This window comes from Anabas testudineus, chromosome 18 (assembly GCF_900324465.2).
Source record: "Anabas testudineus chromosome 18, fAnaTes1.2, whole genome shotgun sequence".
NCBI lineage: Eukaryota > Metazoa > Chordata > Actinopteri > Anabantiformes > Anabantidae > Anabas > Anabas testudineus.
Window position 1 is genome coordinate 14596514 of NC_046627.1, and position 24333 is coordinate 14620846.

General features: G+C 43.6%; 1 protein-coding gene across 1 annotated transcript in view; it reads left to right on the plus strand.

The window, feature by feature from the left end:
• The first annotated feature begins 7701 nt into the window (after window positions 1–7701).
• Window positions 7702–24333, plus strand: part of LOC113157843 (ADAMTS-like protein 1) — a 75342-nt gene continuing 58710 nt past the window's right edge. The window contains exon 1 of the mRNA XM_026353462.1: window positions 7702–7990. Coding sequence (XP_026209247.1) covers window positions 7931–7990 — 60 coding nt within the window. The 5' untranslated portion in view covers window positions 7702–7930. The remainder of the gene's footprint in view (window positions 7991–24333) is intronic.

Here is a 24333-nt window from a genome sequence, read left to right on the forward strand (position 1 = left end):
TTGTGACAGTGTCACTGTTGCCTAAAGCCCAAACCAGTCACCAGTACTGTGCCTGTTGCAGGATTTCTTCCTGGCATGGGTCCTAGTTTGTAGACATGTGTCCACTAGATGGCACCAAAGTAGACAAAGTCTCCACGTCTTTTCCTTCTTTGCCACCTCTGGTCATAGATGAAAAGTTTTCAGGTGATGAACTGTAGCTGCTGTAGTCATAAATAACATATTACACTCATTGCTGATGATGTTAATTGGTTTTTGTATGGCATCATGTGTTAAAGTATGCACAAAGGTGTGCATGATATGGTGGCAGAATGGTTTACATTTATCAGACTACTAAAAACAGCGGATAAAAAATGTTGGTAAGAATGATGATGCATAATTATACACAGATTTACATAAAGCGATTAGACATGTATTCAATAGACAACTCTAAACAGGACAGAGGCCAAAATGATCTGAGCAAAGAAAAAAAAAACTGACTGCTTCTCTCAGTCTATAGATGAAAAGAAAGATCAGCCACAGAAGAGCTGCCCCACTGCCTCCCGTGGGGTTCGTCGGTGCACAGGTGGCAACAGGGGTCTAGAGTCTGGCAGGTCTACAGGGGAGATCCCCACACGACATCCATCCATTGTGTCCTCCTCCGCAGGTAGGGCGGTGGGCAGTGTGCCAAAGCTCCCGGCTGGGTAACAGATACCTGTGGGCTACTGGGAAAGTGTCACACCTCCGGATCACACACAGTCAGAGGCGCTGCATGAAGGAAGAGAAAAGGGAGAAGGAGAGAGAGACTGTCCTTTCATGCTCTTTAGATCATGGGGAAAAGGGACAGAGACGTGGAGCCATCAGAGAGAAAGAGAGTGACATGTCTTTGGTGCAGAGGTATGCTTTGGTTAATTCTATACTGCTGCAGACTTTAAAACATGTGCTGTCAGATAGTGTAGCACGCTTGACGACCAGCAGTCAGCTGGACTGTCCATCAAACCTGTACAGGGCGCCGAGGGTTCAGATAATCCAGTAGCCAAATACGTGATTCCCTAAATTAGTTTCTAAGTCTATTCAAGAAACGTTAGGAGGTTTGCACTTGATACATGTTTTGTTTGCAGGAGCTTGTCTGTGTTTCCAAATTCCAACATCACAGCAGTAAATGTGCAAAATGTTGAATTTCTCAGTCAGTGAAGATCAGATCCATGTAAATATTCATCTTTAACTTACATAAGTGCTGAAAAGCAGCCACTAAGTTTTATCCTATCTTTAGCATGTGTTGAGTCAAGTTAAGGAAAACCCTCTCTATTTCTATGTACACTGTGATTATTGCACATATATATATGTATACAGATAAATTCCAGAAACAACTTTGAAAAGCACATTATATGAACATTGCTGCCATCAGCAAGTCTGCCAACAGTCTGGCTGTCATTCTGATCAAATAGGGGTGAACTAACTATTGGCTGTATTCTTGTGGAGTGAATTTACACCAGAAATTCAACATCTGGAGCAAAAAAGAAAAGAAAACACAATGTTTTGTATTGCTGCTGCTAAATTTGGCACTATCATTCTTCCCAACCCTGGAGCTGGAGAGGTTGTGCACGCAGAAATGAATTACAGCTTGATGATGGCCGCCCTCTTGAAATAACCATTACTTCAGCCTTTAATAAATAACAGACAACATGCGTTTGGTGGTGCAGGAGCCGCGGCTTCAAAGGAACAATACAGGCATGAGTCTGAGCTCTGTGCACCTGTCAGATGTAATCCTCGAATAATGACTCCGGCTCATTAGCTAAGACATCCGAGTTATATTTCCCACTGGGAGGATCAAGTCAGAAACTGAGTCAACAACTGTACAGGGGTAAAAGTGTGATAAAAGGTCAGTCTGTGACCTGTGCTGCTTTGAAAATGAGGTCCCCCCATGTTCATGCATGATCACATCCGTGACCCCAGCTTCCACCTTGATGATGATGGTTTTCTCAGGAAGAAACGGTCTCACACTGCGTCGCCGGAGAGGCAGCATTGTGCTGCTCGCTGACCTCTGAGGCGCAGATGCAGTTGTTAAGTCGGTCAAGAGGCGAGACAGTGACCCCGAATGGCTTTTCCTTTGACAATATCCTGTCGCAGGCCGTTTTCACAGAGCCGTGCTGGGATTAACAGGCTGCCTGTTTGTGTTGGCAAAGGGGCGGCAACAGATATGTTTTCTGGGTACTGCCGCTGACAACCAGGCCGAGTTCTAGTAATTATGATTTAATTGAGAATGATCTAAAACCAAATGTCCGAGCTGTGCTGTCCGAGCCAGTGTTTACAAAAAACAGCTGCTTAAATAGGCACTTAGAGGGAATTAGAATAACATTTTTTTCTGTGTCCCAGCGTTTGAGTGTGTCTCTGTCTGTGTGCAAGTGAGCATATATGCGTGGGTTGGCTATTTGGGCACCTACACAGACAATCTCTTTGTTTTGGAGGTTTTTGCTTAAGTCTTTGGGGGCAGACAGGAGCCAAAAACAATGTGGGAAATAGGCCCTTGCTTCATTTCTGCTTTCTCTTTCTGGGCCTTTCCTTTGCAGTCTCTCTCTCTCGCTAAGACGGACACTCGGTTGGCCTCCAAAACAGTACCTGAGGCGTGCAGAAGTTTGGAGAAACCGAAGGAACGGGGCTTGGACACGGGAGAAGCAGTAATGAGAACCGAGTGGCAGCTGACAGCCAGGCCAAGCTGTCTGTCATTACCTTCTCCTGCTCTGTCTTTCTCTTTCGTTCACACACATACATCACCAACGAAAGACATGCACCCAGCCAGACCCCTGCCGAGGTGGTCTCTATGGGTAGCTAGTGGTCTCCTAGCGCTCTACGAGACGCTGAAGTTCGATGCAACCTCGTTGGCAGGAGCGAAACTCAAGGTCTGGGCCTGCGGTGCGTACGTGTTACATGACCCTCAACGCGAGCCAATGCTTACCATCTGCATTCAGCAATTAATTTTTTTTTCTGTTCCAGGAAATAAAGAAGATGAGTCATAAGAATTGTGATGTAATGACATAATATCAAGCATCCTCCAAAAGCCTCAAGGAACACCTGATGTAATGATGAAGCTCAGATGGAAGAGTTGAAGGTGAAGGTCAGTGAGATTAGGCGACAACGATTTTTACAAAATGCTCTTAAGTACATATTTATTCAAAGAGGCTTTTTCAAATCTTTATTATATAATCATATATGAAGTCATACGGTAGAAATGCATCATTTTTTAAGTTACTGCAGTCAAAGCTGAAGTGTCCTGTAATTAAAACATTATTCTGTAATTCTACAGTAATCAATGGAGAAGTAACTAATAAGTGAGATAAAATAAATAAATAAACTACAGAAAGCTTCACAACGTCTGGGTAGTTATGGGTAACTGCAATTTATGCCACAATTGAATAATAATAATGATAATAAATAAGTGTAAATCCCTTAAACTAGTTCAAATGGCCCACAGAGCTGAAAGATCAAGCTTTAAATATGAATACTGTGTTTTGGGCACTATGGAAAGACAGAGCAGTTTCTTTTGTTTGTTTTATGTCAGTTCTGTGGCAATAAGAGATGAGCAAAAAAAAAAAAAAAGAAGCACAAAATAATATCCATATTCCCTTAATTAATTCTACAGTATGGTGCAGCTCTCTGGCTCAGAGTAAAAGTTGAGATTCAAAAATATGGAGCAACAGCATATGTGCTTGCGAACGTATTTGCCCAATCCTTGTTGATGAAACTGATCCCAGAGGATGTTTTGTTCTCTGTGCCTCGAATTTGGCAGCCCTGAGATATGATAAGGTACCGGGATGTCACATAACAAATGCTTCTTTTCTTGCTGCTGCGTCTTTGCTGGCAGCTGCTTGATTGTTGTGTTCAGGATACATCAGATTAGCTTTCTCATTAGAGAAAATCCTACATTGGTGCAATTAATCATATTACATTGAATCCGATGCCAAAGCTATTAATCACATTTGTGCATATTTATCCAACAGTGTATTTAGCTTCAGCCGCAATCGTATGATATGCGTGTAATTAGATATTTCCCTGAAGAAAGAGAATAAAAAAAAAAATCCCCTTGGGTTCTCAGACAAACTGACTGATCACTGGCAACAGTGTGAAGAGTGTTGTGCCCAGTGTCTGCATATTTGACTGGTGGTTTGTGGCATGTTGCCCTCAGACAGCATGCAGTGGATATGACATGCCTGCTGGAACACGACGCCTGCAGCTGAAACGGATCCTCGCTGACAGACAGGCAGGTTACTGTACTCTTAGCGAGCCCTGGCATTGGCAGGACACTGCGGTGCTGCGATGGCAAGTGCTTCAGTTTCTTCTGGAGTCTCAAGCATGAGCAGACACACGTACAAACACACACAAACAGAGAGCGTGCCAAATTCCATCCAGAGCAGTAAAGGCAACCGAGGCTGGGAGAGGCAGCCCAAAGTGGTGGTGGTGGTGTTTTAAGCTGCACGCTGAGCGACTGAAGGCTATAACAAGGTGGCACAGCGACACTCAGGGAACACTTTCACATTTAGGGAAATATAAAGAGCCTGTGAAGAGTTGAATGTAGATATTACTCCTGCCAACTATATATTACTCATCTCAACAAGGTCTTGTGCATTTCCACTTATTTCTTTAATCATATCATCTCAGCACTGGTCATGTTTTCTTTAGGCGTCAAGTAAAAATCTGGTACAGTAGCTGCGTCTTTAAAGCCCCTCGCAGCTAGCTGGTGTCCCGTGAAGGGCATTTTCTCTGGTATTTGGCAAATTCCTGCCCTCCCTTTGAACACACGTGACAAGCAGTGCTCTGACTCTCGGGCCAAACATCACTGATCAAACAGCCATGTTTGGTGTCAGCTAACGGGAGACAACTAGGTTACTCATACGGAAGCCACCAGAGTGCTCCAAGTGTGTTCAGCTCGGAAACCAGCACATGTACTGTACATAGTGTGGCCCTGTTTTGCACTCGAAATGCCACGCTTGTATGCTTGGGTGTTCATGCACATAAACCCAGAGTAAGAACGTGGAATCTGGCTCTAAGAAGGCACAGAAGTGTAAAAATCCTGTCACTGGGCACTCAGGATGCAGCCCGTCGCTGCATTCGAACAAAGGATCACAGCTTAAAGACTGTCGTTAGCTGCTGCCTCAGCCTCTCATTTGTCTTGAAGCACCGTAGGATCTATTGTGCAACAACTGACAGATGCTATTCAAGCTCGTAGGGTCCTTAAAACTACATTTGGCCGTGATTTCACCAAAGCCACTGATGGAAGTTTGGAGCGAGCGTCCGTCCATCAGTAAGTGCAACAGCGTTTGTAACGTGAGGACGTGGCTTAGCCATGCGCCACCGGTCACAGTGAATGTAAACTATTCATGTCTCGGAGCATCATCCACTGAGCGCGGAGGCTTTGAGAGGTGTCTGTGCTGTTCTCAGGGTGCCAGAGGTGAGGAGGGGCGTGGTGGTCAGAGTTCATTAAGAGCCGGTGTGGATGATAATTTAATCTTGAGGCGGAAAGGAAATGATTTGGAGAGTTAAGGTGCAGATTTTTATTTACACTAACATTTGCATTCCTGTGTGTTAAGGGAGATTAAGCTGAAATCAGGCCGCCTGCGTGTCAGGCAGCAATTCAGGTAGCTCATACCACACATACCTGTACTATTGCGTGGCTCTCGAGGGGGCATCTCTCTCAGGAGCTCCCTTTGAGGCTCGGCTGAGGACAGATGACATTTTCTAAGAACAGTGTTATTACACCGGCCCTGGACAGCTTAAAAAAAAAGCAAAAAGCGAGTCCCATTGTCCTACCAGTGTGGGCTGAAGCTTCAAAGGACTTAACGTGGCTTGGTTTTATGAAGATATGAGATCAAAACGAAGAGGAGCTGCCAACACCGGACATCAATTATAATAATAATAATAATAAAAAAAATCCTCACAGCAGTCGACAATTTGATTTCGGGATCTTTGTTGTTAAATTTGACAGCAGTAACCACACAGTACGTTTTCTGTTACACTTTTCTGGACACAATTCATGTAATGTCCTCACAAATTAAAACCACATCAGGTCAGGCCAGTGTTTGACCCCACCGGTTTTGGAGCTCCCTTTTTATAAGCCGAGGGAGGCGTTCATGTCCAAAGATACAATGCAGACCTTCATTAGATTGCACAAAAAAAAAATATGATCCTCACCGAAGGAGTGGGAAACTGAAGAGCTGTTATTTGTATTGGAGGCGGAAAGGAATGACATGGGTCTCATCAAGGTAAATCAGAAACAACAGCGGATTTCAATCACATGCCAGCAAAAGGCAGCGGCATGAACGTCTCATTCCATTCACTTGATCTCAGTTCATAAGCAGTCGAGGCTTGATTCTGATAAACTCCTCCTGACCTTAAATGGCACATGGCTGGCAGCGCTGGGCGCCTAACTTGAAAAGACTAAGGCACTGACTAAATCTGAAGCAGTGAAAAAAGTAGGTGAAATGCTCCCAAATGTAGCACAGCACACAACACACTGTCTGTTTTCCTGTTTTTTTGTTTCAGCTTGATATGAGAGAATAAAGTCTACCTTCATATGCTATGGCCTATTCAGAGGTGTTAGAACAAACTCTCATAGAAAGCTGCTGAAATTAAGATGAACTTTTAAATAGACCGATGGACGCTCAGCTTAGCTTAGCACAAACACAGTCAAGCTGTTTCCCCTCCTTTTTATTTCCCAGCCTTTATGCAAACCTAAGAAAAACCAGCCACACATTTACAGGAGAGTCCTTTCAATCTCTTGGCCAACAATCAAACAAGAGTATTTCCACAAATGATCCCTTTTAAAGCTGAAAACTTGAATTGTGTCGGGGTAGGTGCCATGTGGCCGAGCTTTCTGACAGCTCGGTTCCTAACGAGGTTTCTAAAAGTCTGCCCATGTTTTCACGTTGGATCAGTCTGTTTGCTCTAATACAATAAAATGGATCTCAAAGTTTTTCTTTTTTTGGGAGGGGATACAATTCAGAGGACTGTGCCTGATCTGTAAAACCTCCTGCATTCATCTCCAGATTGGACATGAATACAGGACCCCATTTAAAAAAAAAAAGGACCTGTGGTTTACTTCCCAGGATGTGGACCCCATTTGTGAATTCATGTTTCTCTGACTGTTTGGCGATGTGCTAGTGACAGTTTGTTTCAAGCCCCTTTTTGGTATATTTGTTTTAAAACCCACAATCCTTATGAATATAAACATGAGTCAGGCTACTGAGCTGAACAGTGCGCGCACGGCTTGTTTACATGTGTCCTGATCGGACTGCGTGGTTTGGGAAGGTCCAGTAAAAACACACCGTCGAATTTGAGCAGCAAGAGAGACAAGTAGCAGTGGGATCACAGACGTCTGGAGGGATTATGTCAAGTGGGGCCAGATTGAACGCAGATTGTCTCCATATGACTTAGTGAAGTACAAAAAAAACGAACCCCAGGTGCTATGCGTAAAAGTTCTGTGGCGCACTAATACTGAAATGGAGAAGTGCAGCCTGTTGCTCCACTATCAAACAACCCGAAACCTAGAAAAACCCAGCAACGAGCATCACTCCAGTCTGCGCAGCAGCGCGCTCCACCAGCGCTCAACGACCCGGGGAGTGTGTTGCTTTAAGAATGTAAGGTGGGTGAGCCCCTTTCTCCTGACGCACGCCTGGTAGGCAAACATAAATTTAGTAGCAACGTGTTTGCAGTGGGGGAATAAGTGTCATGTCGTCTCCAGCACTTCTCGGCTGACTTTAAACTCTTCTCTCTCCCTCTCTCCACCTCCTCTCTCTCTCTCTCTCTCTCTCTCTTTCTCTGTGTAAACTCGGAGCGCAGCGCGGACCTCTTTTTGTCCACAGTGACTGGACGGAGCGGGACACACGGGCAGACAGAGAGCGCGCAGTCCGCGCTGCCTCTCCACAGTTTGACATCCACGTTGAGTTCATCAGCGCTGGAGATGACTCGGACCTGTCTGTGGACGACTGGGGTCATTCTTCTTCTCGCTGGTGTTATGGAGGTAAGCTGCAGCGACTCCCACCAATCAGAACAACTCCACCGGTCATTTAGCATTTGAGAGGAAGTGGACGCACCATGAAATATGTATTTTAAATGATGCACACATGCATTTTATCATATGTTGCTATTTTGAATTTGTGCTTCTGCAGGTGTTTGGTTTAGGCACAAGCATGACACATTAATCTTGTTTCACTAGGACACTTAATGAATGAGACTCCAAGCCATCAAACCATTCAATTAACTTTAATTGCATCAGTTATGCTTCAGTTAATGATGAATAGATAAGATGTGGACTGGTTCTCATCCTCCTGCACTGATGCTGCTGTGCAGTAGGTGACATGAGCAGAGTACTGAGCTGCTGTTTGCAAACACATATCACTGTGTATTTAAATACTGTCATGCAGTAATTATACTACAGCTACTTTTAAAGCGAAGGCAGGAGACCTCGCTTCACCTTCACTGACACACCTGAAGTTAAGTACAGATAGCGTGGCTCATCACTGGAAAGGTCACCTCTTATCAGCTGTGCATTTAACAAACTTTTAAAATCAGCACACTCAGCTCCCACTAATCACAGCCGGGATACTTTTACACGTTATCTCCCAGAGGCTCATAATGCACACGGCTCACATGTAATGTGTAGGCGCTGATACATGCTGCATAGTGGACCACAAAGCAGTTGTTTGGCCTCCGGGCACATTTTAGGGCTCAAACGAAATGCCACTGTCAGCGTGTTCAAAATGACCGCGACAGGTGCTAATAGCACTTCAAGGTGATTTGGGGTTTAGACGCTCTGGCTGCCTCGTAGTCCAGCTGAGCATGTCCACACTGTAATCAGTAAATGTCAGTGACAGAGACGCACTGGATGTGCAACTCTTTCCAGGCCACTGTCCAGCCTCGGTGTGATTATGTTACAGTTTAAATATTGGGAGGAAAGTCGTGAAATGGCACATTAATCACGGGTACGAGGTGTTGGTGGAAGACTGCTGAGCGTTTGAGGATGTTTGAGTAAGCCACCACAGCCTGGCCCTTAAAATCAGAGCTGAACAAGAAAATAACGAGGGCTAAGTTAGAGAAAAATTACATTTTTGAAGTGACTCATTTGTATATTTCAGATGTTTTCATCATTATTTGTTACTCCAGAAGGGTGTGTGTGTGTGTGTGTGTGTGTGTCAATTCTGCTACATTAACAGCAAATTGTCTCCAATTAAATTGCATTAAAAATTGTAGGGCTTGATGAATTGTTGGATTCGGCGTCCAGAAGTGTTTAAAGTAATACGCCCTGACTTCTGTGTTACAGCAAGTGGTGGTGCTGGTTTGATTATTTTGTGTCTCTGTCACATAGCAATACTTAAAAATCACTTAGTGAGCGGCTGCCAGCACATGACAAACTTTCCCATCTGTGCAAGGAGTGACTGTGGAGCATGAATCAGCACTGGACATGTATCCCTCCTCACACACACACACACACACACACACACTCGCACACCAGAGTGACCCGGTGCTTCTGCTTCAGAGACGAGAGATCAACAAGTGTTGCCTCCCGGGGTCTCTGTTGTGCCCTGGCCTTTTCTTTTCATGCTAGCGCTCAGGTCAAAGTCTCTGCATTACTAGTTAACAAAAGAATGAGCCTCTATATTTGTGCGTACGGCTGTTGGAAGTTGTGTGATTTGTGTGTGGGCCAAGTGGCCTGCGGCTCCGACTCTAAATGGAATAAACCGTCCTTTGTGGTTCGCATAATGACATACCTCAAGTGATTCTTGGAGGGTATCGTTGTTCTTCAGTCCAATCCCTTGATTTGTGCAGCAAACACTTAAAGGATTTAATTTTTTTGAAGGTGGTTGTGTGTACGGGAGGCTTAAAGACACCCAAGCATCTGTGCGATCACCAAAGCTGCTGGTGTTCAGTAATGATTCGACCAGGACTAAGGAGCAAAGCTTTCTGTTTGTGTTTGTTAAGGCACTTTTCATGTACAAGCTAAATATCTCTAATGCGCTTTGAATTTATCTTTGCCTCTTTCTCAAAGTTGGTCTTACTGGGATGCACTGATCCAACTTTTCCTCTCTCCGGGAACCCAAATTAGGGATTGGCCAACACCGGTTATTAGTTAGTTAAGCTTTATTTAATCAGGAAATTTCAGTGAGGTCAAGATCTGTTTTGCAAGAGCTGACAACAGAGGACAAAATACAGCGCATAGAATAAAAACAAATGTAGAGAATAACAATGCATTCATTCACTACACCCTAATGTTAGCTGGTTTTACAGTAGAGACTTACAGCTTTCATATTTAAATCCATGTATTAAGACGCAAAAGCAGAGGGATAAATATCAGAGGTACCACTTTGCTGTTTACCTTAACGCTGCAAGACACACCTGAGCGGACATTAAAGAAGACAAATACAAGTGAACTGATTTCGATCAGTGGCTAAAAGAAATAATATCTAGATATCCGGGATGACATTGATAATGGTAAGCAGATGAAAACATGTGTTTATAAGTCTATAACATAAGATAATGATTGTTGATTTGTAACGACATTAATGGATTTTTTTTGCTGATAGATTCAGTGAAATTTAGCTGAGTCTAAGTTTTTGTGTAAGTACATTTGCTGGTTCAATCAGGCATCGATAATGCAAACTTATATAACAACGATACTGTAGATCATACATTTCCCCTAGGTTAAGTCTTTTTTTTCTAAATATTATTTTTGGCCTTTATTGAATAGCTGGACAGTAAAGAGGCAGGAAACGTGGAGAGAGACAAAAAGAGAGAGAGGGTGTGACGTGCAACTAAGGTCCCCAGTCGGACTCAGACTGGGGATGTTGCGGCTGCCACTGCGCTCCTCCTGGGTTAAGTCTCCTAAACATCACCGCTGGAGATAAAATCGCAGTGAGCAAAATGAATCTGACAATGATATCTCAATTCAAGTACATGACATTACTCTCCTTTTGGGAGTTGGTTTGAGAACAACATGTTTTATGGTTTTCAGCATTTGATGAATGAACGTCATCTGCTAGACTTCATCACATGTTATTTTGGCTGCCATGCTCCCTTCACCTGCTGATGATGTGTTGTTGCAATAGTAATCCTGCCTTTTCTTCTAATTAGGTGCATTGGAAAAGAAGATTTGCCACAGATTTGCAGCCGATTTTCATGTTTATTCAAGGAAATGGTCCCTCTCGCGAACGCAATGCAGTGTAGTGTAGAGTGCATTGAAGTCCTCAGGATGGGGAAGCTTCGGGGTGTAATGGCAGGATTAAGTGGGGTCACAGTGTGCAAACGGTCCCAAGTCAGCGTCCGTCAGCAACATCTCTTGTTCCGCGAAACACCCTCCTCAGCTCGATGGCTTGATCAGAAAGACCACAAACCATCCAATTAGCTCTCACGAGTGCCTTTGTTGTCGACACAAGTGGAATGGGAAGAGCATTAATTTTGAGAGGGATTGGTCCCACTTGAGGAGTAAAGGAAAAGGCTTCAGAGAACATCTGGCCCGTGATGGATGGATGGAGCAAGTTTTTGGAGTGTGTTAACAAGACCGAGTGTTTTCAGTTATGCAGCAAAAGCCTCCATACTCATCTTATTGTTCCCATCTGGGCCTAATCTGTGGAGTGAGACAAAGTGTGTGTGTGTATGTGTGTCTGTAATGTTACTCACAGTCCAAGGCCAGAATTTACTGGTACTCATGTTTGCACAGATTGCCAAGGTACCCAAGAAGTCTTTCACGTTTCATGCAGTGCTCTGAGTGTTCCTGGCACAGTAGCGATGTTTCCTGTGTGTCCTACTCAGGTGTGCCGGGTTGCAGCTCTTCCAAGCCTACAAATCCAGAGAGCAGGCATGTATCCCAAAGAGTCGCAATAAATGGAAGTAGCTTCACATCATTCTCAATGGGCCAGTGAAGAAAAGCTTCTATATAACAGAACAGGCTGTGTCTTTGGAGTTCAAAACAGAGATCAGTTTCAGTGTTTGCAACAAACTAATAGCTGAGCTGGGGTCTACCGTTCATCTCCAGTTTGCATTTTATTGTTTATTATCATTCAAAGATGCCACTGTAGGAATAAAAAAAAGCTGGAATCAGAGGTTTGTTATGCAATTGTAAAGTCTTCTTGGGAAAACTACTCATATTTCCTTTCTTTCCAGTAGTTAAATAAGAGCATAAATACAACACACATGGATAAAAATGCTAAATCTGAAACTAGGACCAAGGTGAACCTTGCTTAGAGTAAACACTGAAGACAGGAGGAAACAGCTATTTTGTCTGAGGGTGACAGAAACCACCCATGACAATGTCCAACACTCACTAATCAATAAGTTATATCTTATTTTTCTTATCTGGATACATTTGTAGTGTAAGCCAAGCCCCGTACTGGAGCCTGTGCATAATGGCAATAATGAGCAAACCTTTTTTCAAACTTTTGAAACTTAAAGACCTGGAACAGAGAATATGGTCTTTGATGTTTCCTCTTTATAATTATGAGGATTTTGATAGTTGCTTGCATTGACTGACTGCCCAACATGTCCTGTACCAATAAAGGACATGACACGCTGGAAACTCTCTGCATTGCTGTGCCGGAGTAAGTGACGAGGCTTAATGGTACAGGAATGTTGTTCAAGCTTCATTAGCTAAAAGTATAAAGGTTTAAAGTATAGTCATTTTTAGAAATTTAATATTTTGCATTGGGCCAAACTGACTGCACAGCCCTCACATGTTACTTTAGACTGCTATCACGCATTGATAAAAAGCTGCCAGCAGATGGCAACATTACAGCAGAAGGACCTTTTGTGTGTAGTTCACTAGTGGTGGACTCTGTGGCTCCCACGCCCATCACAGATAGTGAACTCTATTGTGATTTTGCAGGTGGCTGGCCTCCGACCCCTCTCTGTTTCCGCTGGAGCCCCTCGTGAATGTATTTGTTCCTTCATCAAGAGGTTTATTTGTCATTGCCGAGCTTGAAAGTCGAGCCTCTTGCATCCTGTTCCTCTGATGAAACAACTTGGGCTCCATCTGCAATGAGCCCACGTCCCCTCCCATCAGTGTGATTGAGCGTTGTTGTTTTATCCTGTTGTGTGTTCCTGGACGCCAGCTCATACTTCGTTCGCGGCAGCCGGGGCTCTCCGTGCATCATCTGGCCTGCACATTTTTCACATACAGCCGATCTCAGGAGCAGTTAGGCGGCTCTGCCTTTGCTCGAGCACGTGCATCTAGCTCTGTCTGTTCTGTTCTGCCCCAGCCTTGACCTCAGATCCACCCCAGGGTGAGATTGCAGCAGGACTGCTGGGGAGTGGTGTTAACGAGAAGGGAGAAGCAGCACTCAGGCCCCTCTCGTGACGCCTAATTAGAGGGGAGGGCAGGTAGGAGGTGTGTGTTTGTCTGTGTTTTTTGAGACAGTGTTTGGGGAGGATCGTCAGGAGAGAAGAAGAAGGAGCCAGATTGGACACTGCAGAGGAAAGAATAGAGGAAAGGACCAGAGGGGGAGAATAATGGAGGCTAAAAGGTTAAGATTGGTAGAGAGAAGATAAAAGACATGTGAGTCCTTTAGTAAGAGGGTCAAGTTAGAGGGCATGCAAAGGAAATGTTGGGGTCACGAATGTCAAGAATTGATGTCTCAATATGTGAGATACAGGTTGAACGTGAAACCAGATAAAATAGAATAAAACTCAGTATTATATGGTGGTGAAGGACCCGGGTGGAGTTTGCATGTTCTTGCAGCCTGGCAACCCTAAAGAGGAGAAGCACTTAGGATGATGGATGGATTTATGTCGATGAACAAGGTTAAATACAACAGTAAAATATAACAAAACCTTGGAGAAGCAAAGATTGAAGCAAGTGCCGCGATGCAGGATAAAAAAAGGGAGAGTGCTGTATTTATGGAGTGATATTGAAGGGATTTAAGAGAAGAAATCCTCGTGCAGACGTGAGGATATCTTTAGAAATCAGGAAGAACGTAACAGTATTGATGAAGTGAGAAGGGAAGAGTTGCACGAAGCATGCACAGAGAGCAAAAAGCCAAGCAGGAGTAATGCAGAACAAAACCACCGGCATAAAGTTGGACAGTAACTGAACTGGAGCTGCTTGGAAAAAACAGAGATGCAGTAATTCCAGTTTCGCTGACTGGTTGTCAGGCAAAACAAATACACTAGTTATCTTTCTCGCTGACGCCATTCCTTCAAGGAAGGGAAGGAAAAAAAAAAAAAAAAGCTTACGTATGACTGTAAGTTAAGTTTTGTGTAAGGGGAAAAGAAAGAACGGACAGTCATATCCACTGGAAGCGTGATTGACTGAGGGCTTGCAGCGCTGGTGTCTGACAGGGTCTCCATGGCTGGCTGCGGTGAATGTTTGTGAGGCTAATGGTGCTTCCTGGGGTTTTCACATCTGCTTCCCCCCGTGGCTACATGTGCTTTGAGTAAACGCTGGGCCGCCATGACTAAACACCGGAGACCCTGTTACAAATGATGTGTTATTAGGATTACTATGCATACACCCACAGAAGCAGATTGATGAGCGTGTACAGTGCAATCATGCATGCTCGCAAAGTACGTCTGTTGTGCATGCTTTGGGTCGTGTAGACGTGTTCAGGTACTTCACTTTATATTCTATGTGAATTGTGGGAGTGTGGGAATTCCTTAAGCAAATCCTCCTCCAGTATTAGTCTTTGTTGTTCATCCATTACCTCCTCATCGAGACTCAGGTTCAGTGAGGTAGTCCTGCCATCTCTCTCTCTCCAGAGCAATGTTTTCCAGCTGCTCCTGTGGGATCCTGAGGTGTTCCCAGTCAAAATGAGATATATATATAATCACTCCAGTGTGTTCTGGGTATACCCTGGGGCCTCGTACTGCTTGGGCATGACTGTAAAACACCCAGTGGAAGGCGCCCATGAGGCATCTCGATGAGATGCCCAAACTGGCTCTTTTTGATGCAAAGGAGCATTGACTCTACTCTGAGCTCCCACCAGATGTCTGAACCCCGTACCCTATCTCTAAGGCTGGAAGCATCCAGAAAACTTAATTTGGCCCCTTGTATTTGCAGCCACATTCCTTCAGTCGCTACCCAAAAGTCATGACCGTAAATGATGGTTGGAATGTAAACGGACTTTGGGATTGAAAGCTTTGCCTTGAGGTTCAGCTCCAATTGTCCATTATTGCTACGTCTGCATTACTGTGAACAAAATGGGAATCCACCTGTCAGTCCAGTTTCCATGGCCTCAGGTTTAAAGGTGCAGAATCTCATCTGAGCCAGTTCACACTTGGCTGCGAACCCCAGGTCGTACTGAAGGCCACAATGTGATAGAGCCAACAGAACCACGTCATCTGCAAACAACAGAAGTTGACACTCTCCTCCTTCTGGTCATTGCTCTGATCTCTGCTGCATATAGATTGCTTTGGACGGGGCCAAGCTAAACTATGCTAAGCTAATCGACTGCTGGCTGTGCAGTAGCCTAATCTGCACATGACCTCAATCTAAAGGTCAGCAAGATAGTGTGTCTGAAGCGTGCATCTAAGTATCAAAAGCGAAAAGTGAAACGACTCATTATGCAGAATGTGCCCCTCTTTATAAAAATGTATTATTATATTATGAAGCAGAGTATTTGAGTTGGAGTTTATCAGTGTAGAGATCTTGTTTGATCTGTTTCACAGCACCATATCTTAAAAATCTGACACAATTATCTGCATGTAGAGTTTTTGTTTAAAGTACATTTTATCTCTGAAATGTCATGGGAAAACAGAAAGACTAAAACAACACCGCCAGTGCAAAGCTGTGTGTAAGTGTCTGTAGATGTGTGACTCCTGTGTGTGTGTGTGGAGCCAAAGGTTCATCTACCTTCCTCGTTCCCACAGCGCTCACAGGGATTACCTAAGCCACAATTTGTTTTATGCTTTTAAAACATTTGCAATTTCACTATTGATGTACGATCTCTGAAACTGCCTCTATTAGAAAAACGCAGCCACAGGTCATTGTTGTCTTTAGTCGTCGCTCGCTTGACGGCCTCTGTCTCACCGTGGTGTTGCATTTGAAGTGCCTCTGTGGAATTCAAACCCAGCATACCTGTGCGTGGTGACATCACCCAGATTTGTACTTGCACCGATCTGATCCGTGTCGTAAAAATGCAGCCTCTCGTTCATGCAGCGTGTTCTCTCAGTACTCTCCCTCCTCCTCGATGATAGATATGTAGCTCGAAAAGTATTTGGCAGCCATAACATGGAAAAGTGCACATTTGACATTGAGCATGTCACTCACCCTTCATTTTACTCCACTCCTCCTTCACTTGAGCATAACATCATGTTCTCTTAAAGGTTCTTTTGTGTTATCAACATACTTTCTTCTCTCATCTCAGCATGTTTTTCATTCGTAGCTGGAATAGCTGGGGTTGTAGTGACCAGGTGGCCTGTGCAGCAAGCGAATCAACTCTGTACCAAATAGACTTTGCTGCGCGTTCCGATCATTTAAGCTCAGCGCTGAGAGACGGATGCACTGACAGGCAAACAAAGAGGCCAGCGCATAAACTGTAAACTAGCTGAGAGCAAGGTAGGTGTAGGTGAAACCAACACGCTGACTGTTCTTTACGCAGCCATCGACAGCGTCTCTCAACACGCTTTGCATCCAAAACCTGGGGAGCAGCCTCACGTAGGACATCTGTCAAAAAATGTGACGCACTAAAGGGATCGTTGAAACGCGCAGATAAACAAATCAGACGGTGCCTTCGGTGGTTTCCAAAATCACTTGCACTTCAGAGAATAGGGTTGCATTGTGATTATTTTAATTTCCACACACACACACACAGGAGCATCAGACTTTTTAAAATATATATAGACATTAGGAGCAGTGTTACATTACAAGGGATGATTTCCACTTTAAAACCTCTTAAATATTTCTGTACCCACAAATGGGGCCTCGCACCAGGAATTCAATAATGTTTAATGAAATGTCAGTAAAGAGTATTTAGTTACGAGTAGAAAAACATTATTTTTCTTCTATCCTGTCCCATTAATCATCTTGCACCTCTTAGATTATGTGTTGGTCGGGGACTTAAGTGATTCAAGAAATGCTCTAAAAATGCTTTTGATTGTCCGTTTTACATGTTTTAGTTTTTTCTACTCCAGCTATAATTCCTCACTTTTCTCCCCTTGCTTTGTTTTTCTGTTAAAAAGTAAAAACCATTCTTGGGCCCATTGTCTGGAAGCATCCCTCGTGTAAGGTCAATGAAATCAGCGATCCTCCTAACTCTGAGGAATAACCACATCTCATCTGATAAACCTGCTGACATCTTAACTTACTGCAGGGAAACATCTGTCTGTTCCTCTGTCACACTTAATATTTCATGCAGTATTTACTCCAGGTGCACATTACATCATGTTAACATCAAACTACCAAATGGATTTTCATCAAACGTGTTAGGAATCGTGTCATCAAAGGGCAAACGAAAGTAACGGACTTGTTTTGTTAATACAGGAGGAAGGCAGAATGAGGGAGAGGCCCGCTGAATCCTCACTGATGCGGGGGGAAGACAAAACAAAACAGAGATGTTCCCACTGACAAAAACTGGCAGGATGTGCGTGTGTTAGTCCAGCGATTTATGTGTGTCTTCATAGCGCATCAGCTGGTGAAAGATGTGTGTGTCGGCGTGAGTCAAGCGTGTTCGCTGTTGCTGATTGGCAGGAGGGCGCAGCAGGAATGTGGCTGGCTGCGGCTCTCTGTGGGACAGGTACAAACCGCTCTACCTTTGCATAAGAGTAATCGTTACAGGCAAATCATTACATGATTAGAGGCAACTACGTCTGTGCCAAGTATGCACAGCCGTCGGAATTTGTGTGGAGAGGTGGATGTCAAAAACTGTAAGGGAACGACAGATGATAAACAAGAGAGGAGGAATGTGGGATACACACAGGAGGAAGATTTTGAAGATAGGATCGGTTTGGCAGGTGGTGGGAGGGGGAATTAGTTTTGTTGGGGACACACCAGAACCAGTGATCTAATTCATACCAGTGGGATTAGAGGGTAAATCAGGTGGATTTTCTTTATTGTTTGCTTTTGTTATGAAGAATTCACAGATTGGATCCAGAGTCATTTCAGCAAAAATACAAACCTCTACAAACGTCTGCTTGGTAGTGTATTGAAATAATTATTGTGATTTCCCCGCCATCTGGATGCTAATCTGCCATTTTCTGCCAGCGGATCGGAAGTTTTTTTTTGTTATTTTTCCCAGATGCACTGTAAAAAAATGCAGGAAACAGCCATTATTCAGCTTTAATTTAATGCTGATATAGCACGGACAGATAAAAGTGCAGACTAACCTTTAACTTTACATCGTTTACATCGTTTGCTATGAAATCCTAATGTGTAGACAGTGAAATCAAAGCTACCTAAACTTTATTCTGGCAAACTGTGCAGTTAATCCAGTCTGAAAACATCCTGCCTGATTGATTAATAATTTACCCACAGCTCGTGATGACTAATGTCCCAGTCTTATCTAGTAACCTTCAGTCTTCACACAAATGTTATTAAAGGAGAAGAAAACAAACTTGAAGTCTAGCGAGCTCCGTTTATGGCCCGCTGATCTCTCAAACACACATGGATGACTCCATGATGATCAAACCGCAGCAACGATAAAATCTGCCTCAGGTCTGTTCGGTCTAGTTAGACAAGTCAGAAATGACATGAAATATGTCGCCTATGTATAAAAAAAAGATAAAAGGGCACAAGAAGCCCATTAAATAAATTCTGTATCTGTTTTTTACTCAATAGCACATGTTCATCAGATGTTAGCGACGGTTGGTCGATCAACTTAACATTTTGCCTGAGCACATTGAACGCCCACCTCAACGTAACCGGCAATTAATCTTTTTACACAACGGGCCTGGAATTTATTGCGTTTGCCCGAAGCTAACAAAAATGCCATTTTCTCACCTCATATTGAACGATTGCTCTCTCACTCGCTGTTAATATTACAATATGTGCTTGTAATTGCGGCGGTTTAATCTATGCTGACAACAAATATTTTTGCAGGGGAATATTTTCCTTCAAACCAGACTCAGCTTGCAGACCGCTAATTTATACAGCAGATGTGGAATTGGGCAATGCTAATGTAGGATGGAGCGCCTCTCTTTAGTGATTTGAAAAAAAGGAAAAATAAATCATAAAGGTGTTGCGAAGCATGTTTAGCATGCATCTGAAGCTATTGTTTGCATGTAGGAGCAGCTGTAAAGTAACTGGAGCTGCTGCTGTAGTGCAGGTGTGTCAGACAGACACACGGCGGAGGATGTAGGTTCATGTTCAGCAACGTGTGCCCACACTGTCTCACTTGCCTCCAACTTAAAAAAAATAAGTTTTTATCTGCACAACCATGCGTGTCAGTAATACGGCCCAGGGTGATTCTTGCTCCGACATGCCGCTGTCTTTTGAGCATCTGTGAAAGTAAATATGCAAGTGTGAGATTCCATGTCTGTGTTTTGATTTTATTGTTATATTTTTTATCTATGTGCCATCTTTGAATGATGTCTCTCTTTGTTTGAACTTATTAAGAGCCTGGCAAGCAGCATAAAGATGGATTTAAATCGTAAACCCTTATTTCATTTCCTCCTCCTGTTAGTCTTTCTACACTCATAACAGTTTAGGCTTAGCTCTGCGGTGCGGTGCGGCCTTGCATGCCCACCGACTGACTCAGCTCGCTCAGCTCCTGCTGAGCCGTGCTCTCGGTTCCTGGATTCATCCACAGCCTCTCCCTTTTCCTGCCTCTAACCTGCTCAGCTTTCAGGCTTCCTGCTCTCTTCAGGTCAAACTTGGAGACAGTGTTGGCGAGAACGAAGGAAGGCCGACGACCTCTTCTCTTCCTCTTTGGCGCGGTGCAGAGTGAAGGTGTGGAGCAAGGCCACTGACACATGACACTTAACCTAGTGCGTGTCTGTACAATAATTTCTGTGCACTTCAACAAACTTTACACATGCTCCATACGTCCGCTGAACCAGTCCCCAGCTGTTGAGATGAATCTGAAAAGACATGTCCGTGTTTTTATTTGATGATCCAGGGCAAAGGATGGGTTGTTTTTCTTTCCGCAGTACTAATCCAGCCAATTAGTTCCTAGATTTAACATTGCAAGTGAAGCCACTAATCACATACACACATGCACAAGGCCGGAGAACTCCCCTGTAGGTAGGACTTTGTGAATACTAATCAGTGTCTGACAAGTCAAATGCTCTTATCAGTCAGGCTCTTGCAGGCAGCTGTGCATAAAAAGCCGGCTTGGCTCCTGGATCCTACAGTATATGAGCTTGCATGCCCCAGTTATCTGGATGACGCAAGTGAATCAAGGCAGATCCACCACTTGTGTCTCATTAATATCAGGCACACCCAGCTGTTGTTGTAGAACTGCTGTGTGTACTTTATCAGTAACACGTAATTATCTTTCTGTTCCTCCTTTGTACGCTGTTGGGTTTTGAATTGCCATATTCCACTTTCAACGAAGAGCAAAGCTGTTTTTTTACACTGTTACCGAAATAAAAACAACAAAAACAAATATACACATAATTTTAAATTAATCTTGAAAAATGGCTCCTACATAGTGCTCTGTATCGCAGTCCTGAAATAATAACAGGCTCCCCAGAGTAATTATAGTTTAAAATTCAGAAACCAGAACCAGAAAATATCACAGTTTGTGGTTCCAAAGTCACTCCTCACTTTATTAATGTGTTTTTTTTCTTTTTCACAGTTGGAAACTATTTTATTGCTCTAAAAATTTATTGAGCTCTCGGCCCACGAGAATGTGACCACTGAAAATGAGTTTGAAAAACTGTTTTCTTACCATAACTGATTGGTTAACATTTCTGTTGTTGAAAGAAATGGACAAAAGCAGAGAGAGATGTGGCCCACGCTGCAAGGCAATTTGAGTTTGTTCAATTTGAGTGTCCTGCAACTTCCATGAATACTGTGGTTTTCAGATAGTCCTGTTAAAATGAAAAAAGAAATGCTACTTGATAAAGACGTACTCTAATCCAACTAACAGTGCTTCCTTCCAAGAACCTGTAGCCATAGCTAACATACATCATACGTTGAAAAAGATTATATTCACACATTGTGCTGACACATTTAACATTGATGCTTTGCTGTAGCTGCTCTCGTGGCAGCTGTGATTTGTGACCGTGTCAGAAATGAGGAAAAAGGAAAAACTCTGCAGGAAAAGGCAACGAAACACATTCACCCTCAATCATCGCTACAGCCTGTGACAGTGCCGTTTGCTCGCAGCACACCCCGTAGGCCCCCCGAGTCTTTCTAGTGCGCTGTCCTTTCGATGACCCATAATTCCCTCCTTCCTGCCCACCTAACTCTTAAAGATTAACAGGGTTCTCACTACCTGTACACCTGCTAGAGGCATCACATTTACGGGCACCATAATCTCAGGGGTCCAGTTGGTTTTCTAATCCTTGGAAACAGAAATAAAGAGCCGGGCCGAGGGCAGGCTGTTCAATTTCCAAGGGATCTGTTATTGGAACTGCCATTGTTCAGCTTGGGAGGCCACCTGTATCGGTATCAGAATTTACTGTGCCAAATGCAACTTATTTGGATATTGTGTTTTCCTGGCTTCGCTAAAATGTTACATGATTTTACAGTGATTGTAGCTCGGACGTCTTCCAAGTGAAAAAGGCAAAGACATAAAAAACAAGGCGGGCTTTTGCGCTGATTCGTGGCAATGGCTCCAAACCCCACAGGGGTGTTTAGTAGTGCCACTATAAAGCTGTACTTAAAGCTTTCATTAGCCTCATCTTCTCCCTATGACTCGAGATCTCCCGGAGTCACCTGGATATCTGTTGCAAATGCGAAACCCGCAGAATGTGAAGCCATCTCCATTACACATGGCAACAACAATGGAAAGACTGCTTGGAACCACATTTTGAAGGTTTTGGTTGCAGAAGCAATTTTGGAGCTATCAGATTGAAACTCAAGATGCCAGAGCAAGTCAGTTCTGTCAGGGGTTTCTAAGAGGGGTGTGCGCTTTTTCAAAAGCAACTTTCTTGATGTTAGAAAAAAGACAAAAAAAGGAAAGACTTTCATATCAAGAGAATCTCTCGACGATGCCACTGTGAAGTCTCAGATGTCTACGCTCGAGAGCTGTTCCTTTAAAGCCGAGGTTGCTCATAACAAAGCTACCTGGGTATTTAGGTGGCCTGGATGTCTTTGATAAGAAGCATCATATTGCATTTCCATAAGTAGATGGGTCATTATTTTGAGGTGAAACTCTATTCCATTAATTTTCGAGTCACTGTTATCTGCTCTGTCCACAACTCAATAGACCCTGAGATTTTCAGGTTTTAGGCTCTAGTAGCTACAGCTCCTCAATGCACACTGGACTTTATAAACTTGATATTTTCTACTGCTCACTGCATGAATGCAACGCAATCTAAACTACATGCTTTATGCGATACCCTGCTGTCGTTGTGCGTGTTAGCGCTGTAAGTCGAGCATGATATATCTCTCCAAAACTGTATATTCCTGCAGGATGGAGGGCGCGTAAATGTGCATGACAAACCTGCTCCACCTGACAGTAAACCATGATCCAGTGCCTCGGCTTGTGTAGATTTTAGCGCTGCTGAGAGACAGCTTCCAACCACTTTGCTGCTCTTGGGTTTCAGGCCACCGGGGGTTTGCTCTTCACTTTAGAAGAATAACATTTCTTACACAAACCAAATCCACAGCCAGCACGTTTTAGAAGACGGATCCCACATCTCGCAGGGTGAAACTTACCTGCCCTCGTCAGCGAGCCTGTCAAGTTTGTCCTATTTAGAGTGGAACTCTAGTCGCTCTTTGGGGAGAGCAGCACTTCTATGATACCATTAAAGTAAGTTTCTGTCTGCGCTGCAATAGTTCAAATGAAAGACGTGAGTAATGTTTTAGTACATTTGATAGCAATATAGATGTGGTGATTGCATGCAAGGAATAAATTATATCCAGTTTCATTTCAGTTTGTTCTATGGTAATGCTGTTTCCCATCAAACATAGTTAATTGGAGTGTATCGGCGAAAGCTTAGGATAAAAAAAACAAAACAAAAATGGCCTTTTTAAGGATCACTGTAGTGCCACAACAGCAAAAGAGCCAGGTCAATCTGCCCTAGAGTTGGCCTGTGACCTTAGGGGAGATGTTTTGTCAGTAGATCGCTCTGCTTTTTGTACTTGCATGTCTCTGAAAAGGGGAAGGACAGGAAAAGGCAGGCATCCAGTGATTCTTCAGCTGTCTTGCATGTAACTGTGCCAGTCAGTGCCAAACCCTCCTCCCTGCTGAGTTGATCCTGGGCACACTCTCCAGCTGTGCAAACACAGCCACATTTCTGAGCACACTCAACGTTGAGGCTGGGCCAAATCCAATTATTTCTTTGCTTTGAGCTTTTTGTTTTTTTTGTTTAATTTCAGTAGCACACACTCAGCTACCCTCCTCAGTACATATGAGCTGTGCTGCCAGGCTCAACAAGGCTGACAAATGCACTACTATGGTTTTTTTTCTTGTTGTCTGAAAATCCCCATGATTGTCAGTTAATTCTCACTCATTTTGCTCATTTTTCATCCCAAAACTCTGGCGTGACAGTTGGTATGCTTTTTGTTTGAAGGAGAACCACCAAAGTCAACAGGGAGGGGATGCGAGCCACTCGATCGTCTGCCAGTCGACACATTCAGCAGGAAAAATGTTTTTGTCAAAGGGAGTTCAGCCCATATGAACTTCGGCGTCCAGGCAGTTCTTTGGTGATCTCTTGCTGCAGGTCATCTAGCTCCTTAAGGGACAACTACACTTCCATAGTTTAACCCTTTCTAGAATATTACATATTGAACTGGTAAAACCCTCAAGGTTCAAAGGTCAAAGAGGCTAAGGTAGGGTTGGCACAACCAAGACCTTTAAACAGGAGGCCGCAGTTCGAGGTCAGTGTAACACAAGAGCAGTCCAAACGTCATATTTGTCAAATGACGAACGTCATGGGAAGTTAACGAAGGAGCCATTCACCATGTTTATGTAGTGCCTAAACTTAACCCAGATGTGTGTATCCCTACAAATTGTTTTGTTTGCATGGTCGTAATCCATCATGTAATCATGTAAACTTAAGAAAGCTGTAACTTTTTACTTAACGTAAATTTTGTTACTAACGCTAACTATGTTTACTTACTCTAGATACTTAGAGTTTAACGTTTTTTTGAGTGCTTAGGCCAAAAATAAGCATTTTCCAGCAGCTTCCATTTCGGTGCTGTTGTATGAGATGCCGGTGTGTGCAGCGTCAGCTGTAGCTTGGAAGCAGCAACCGCACGGCTGATCGGACAAATGGATTGGGTGCAGATACGTCTCTGAACGTCTATGTTCACTTGATCTATTTACCAGT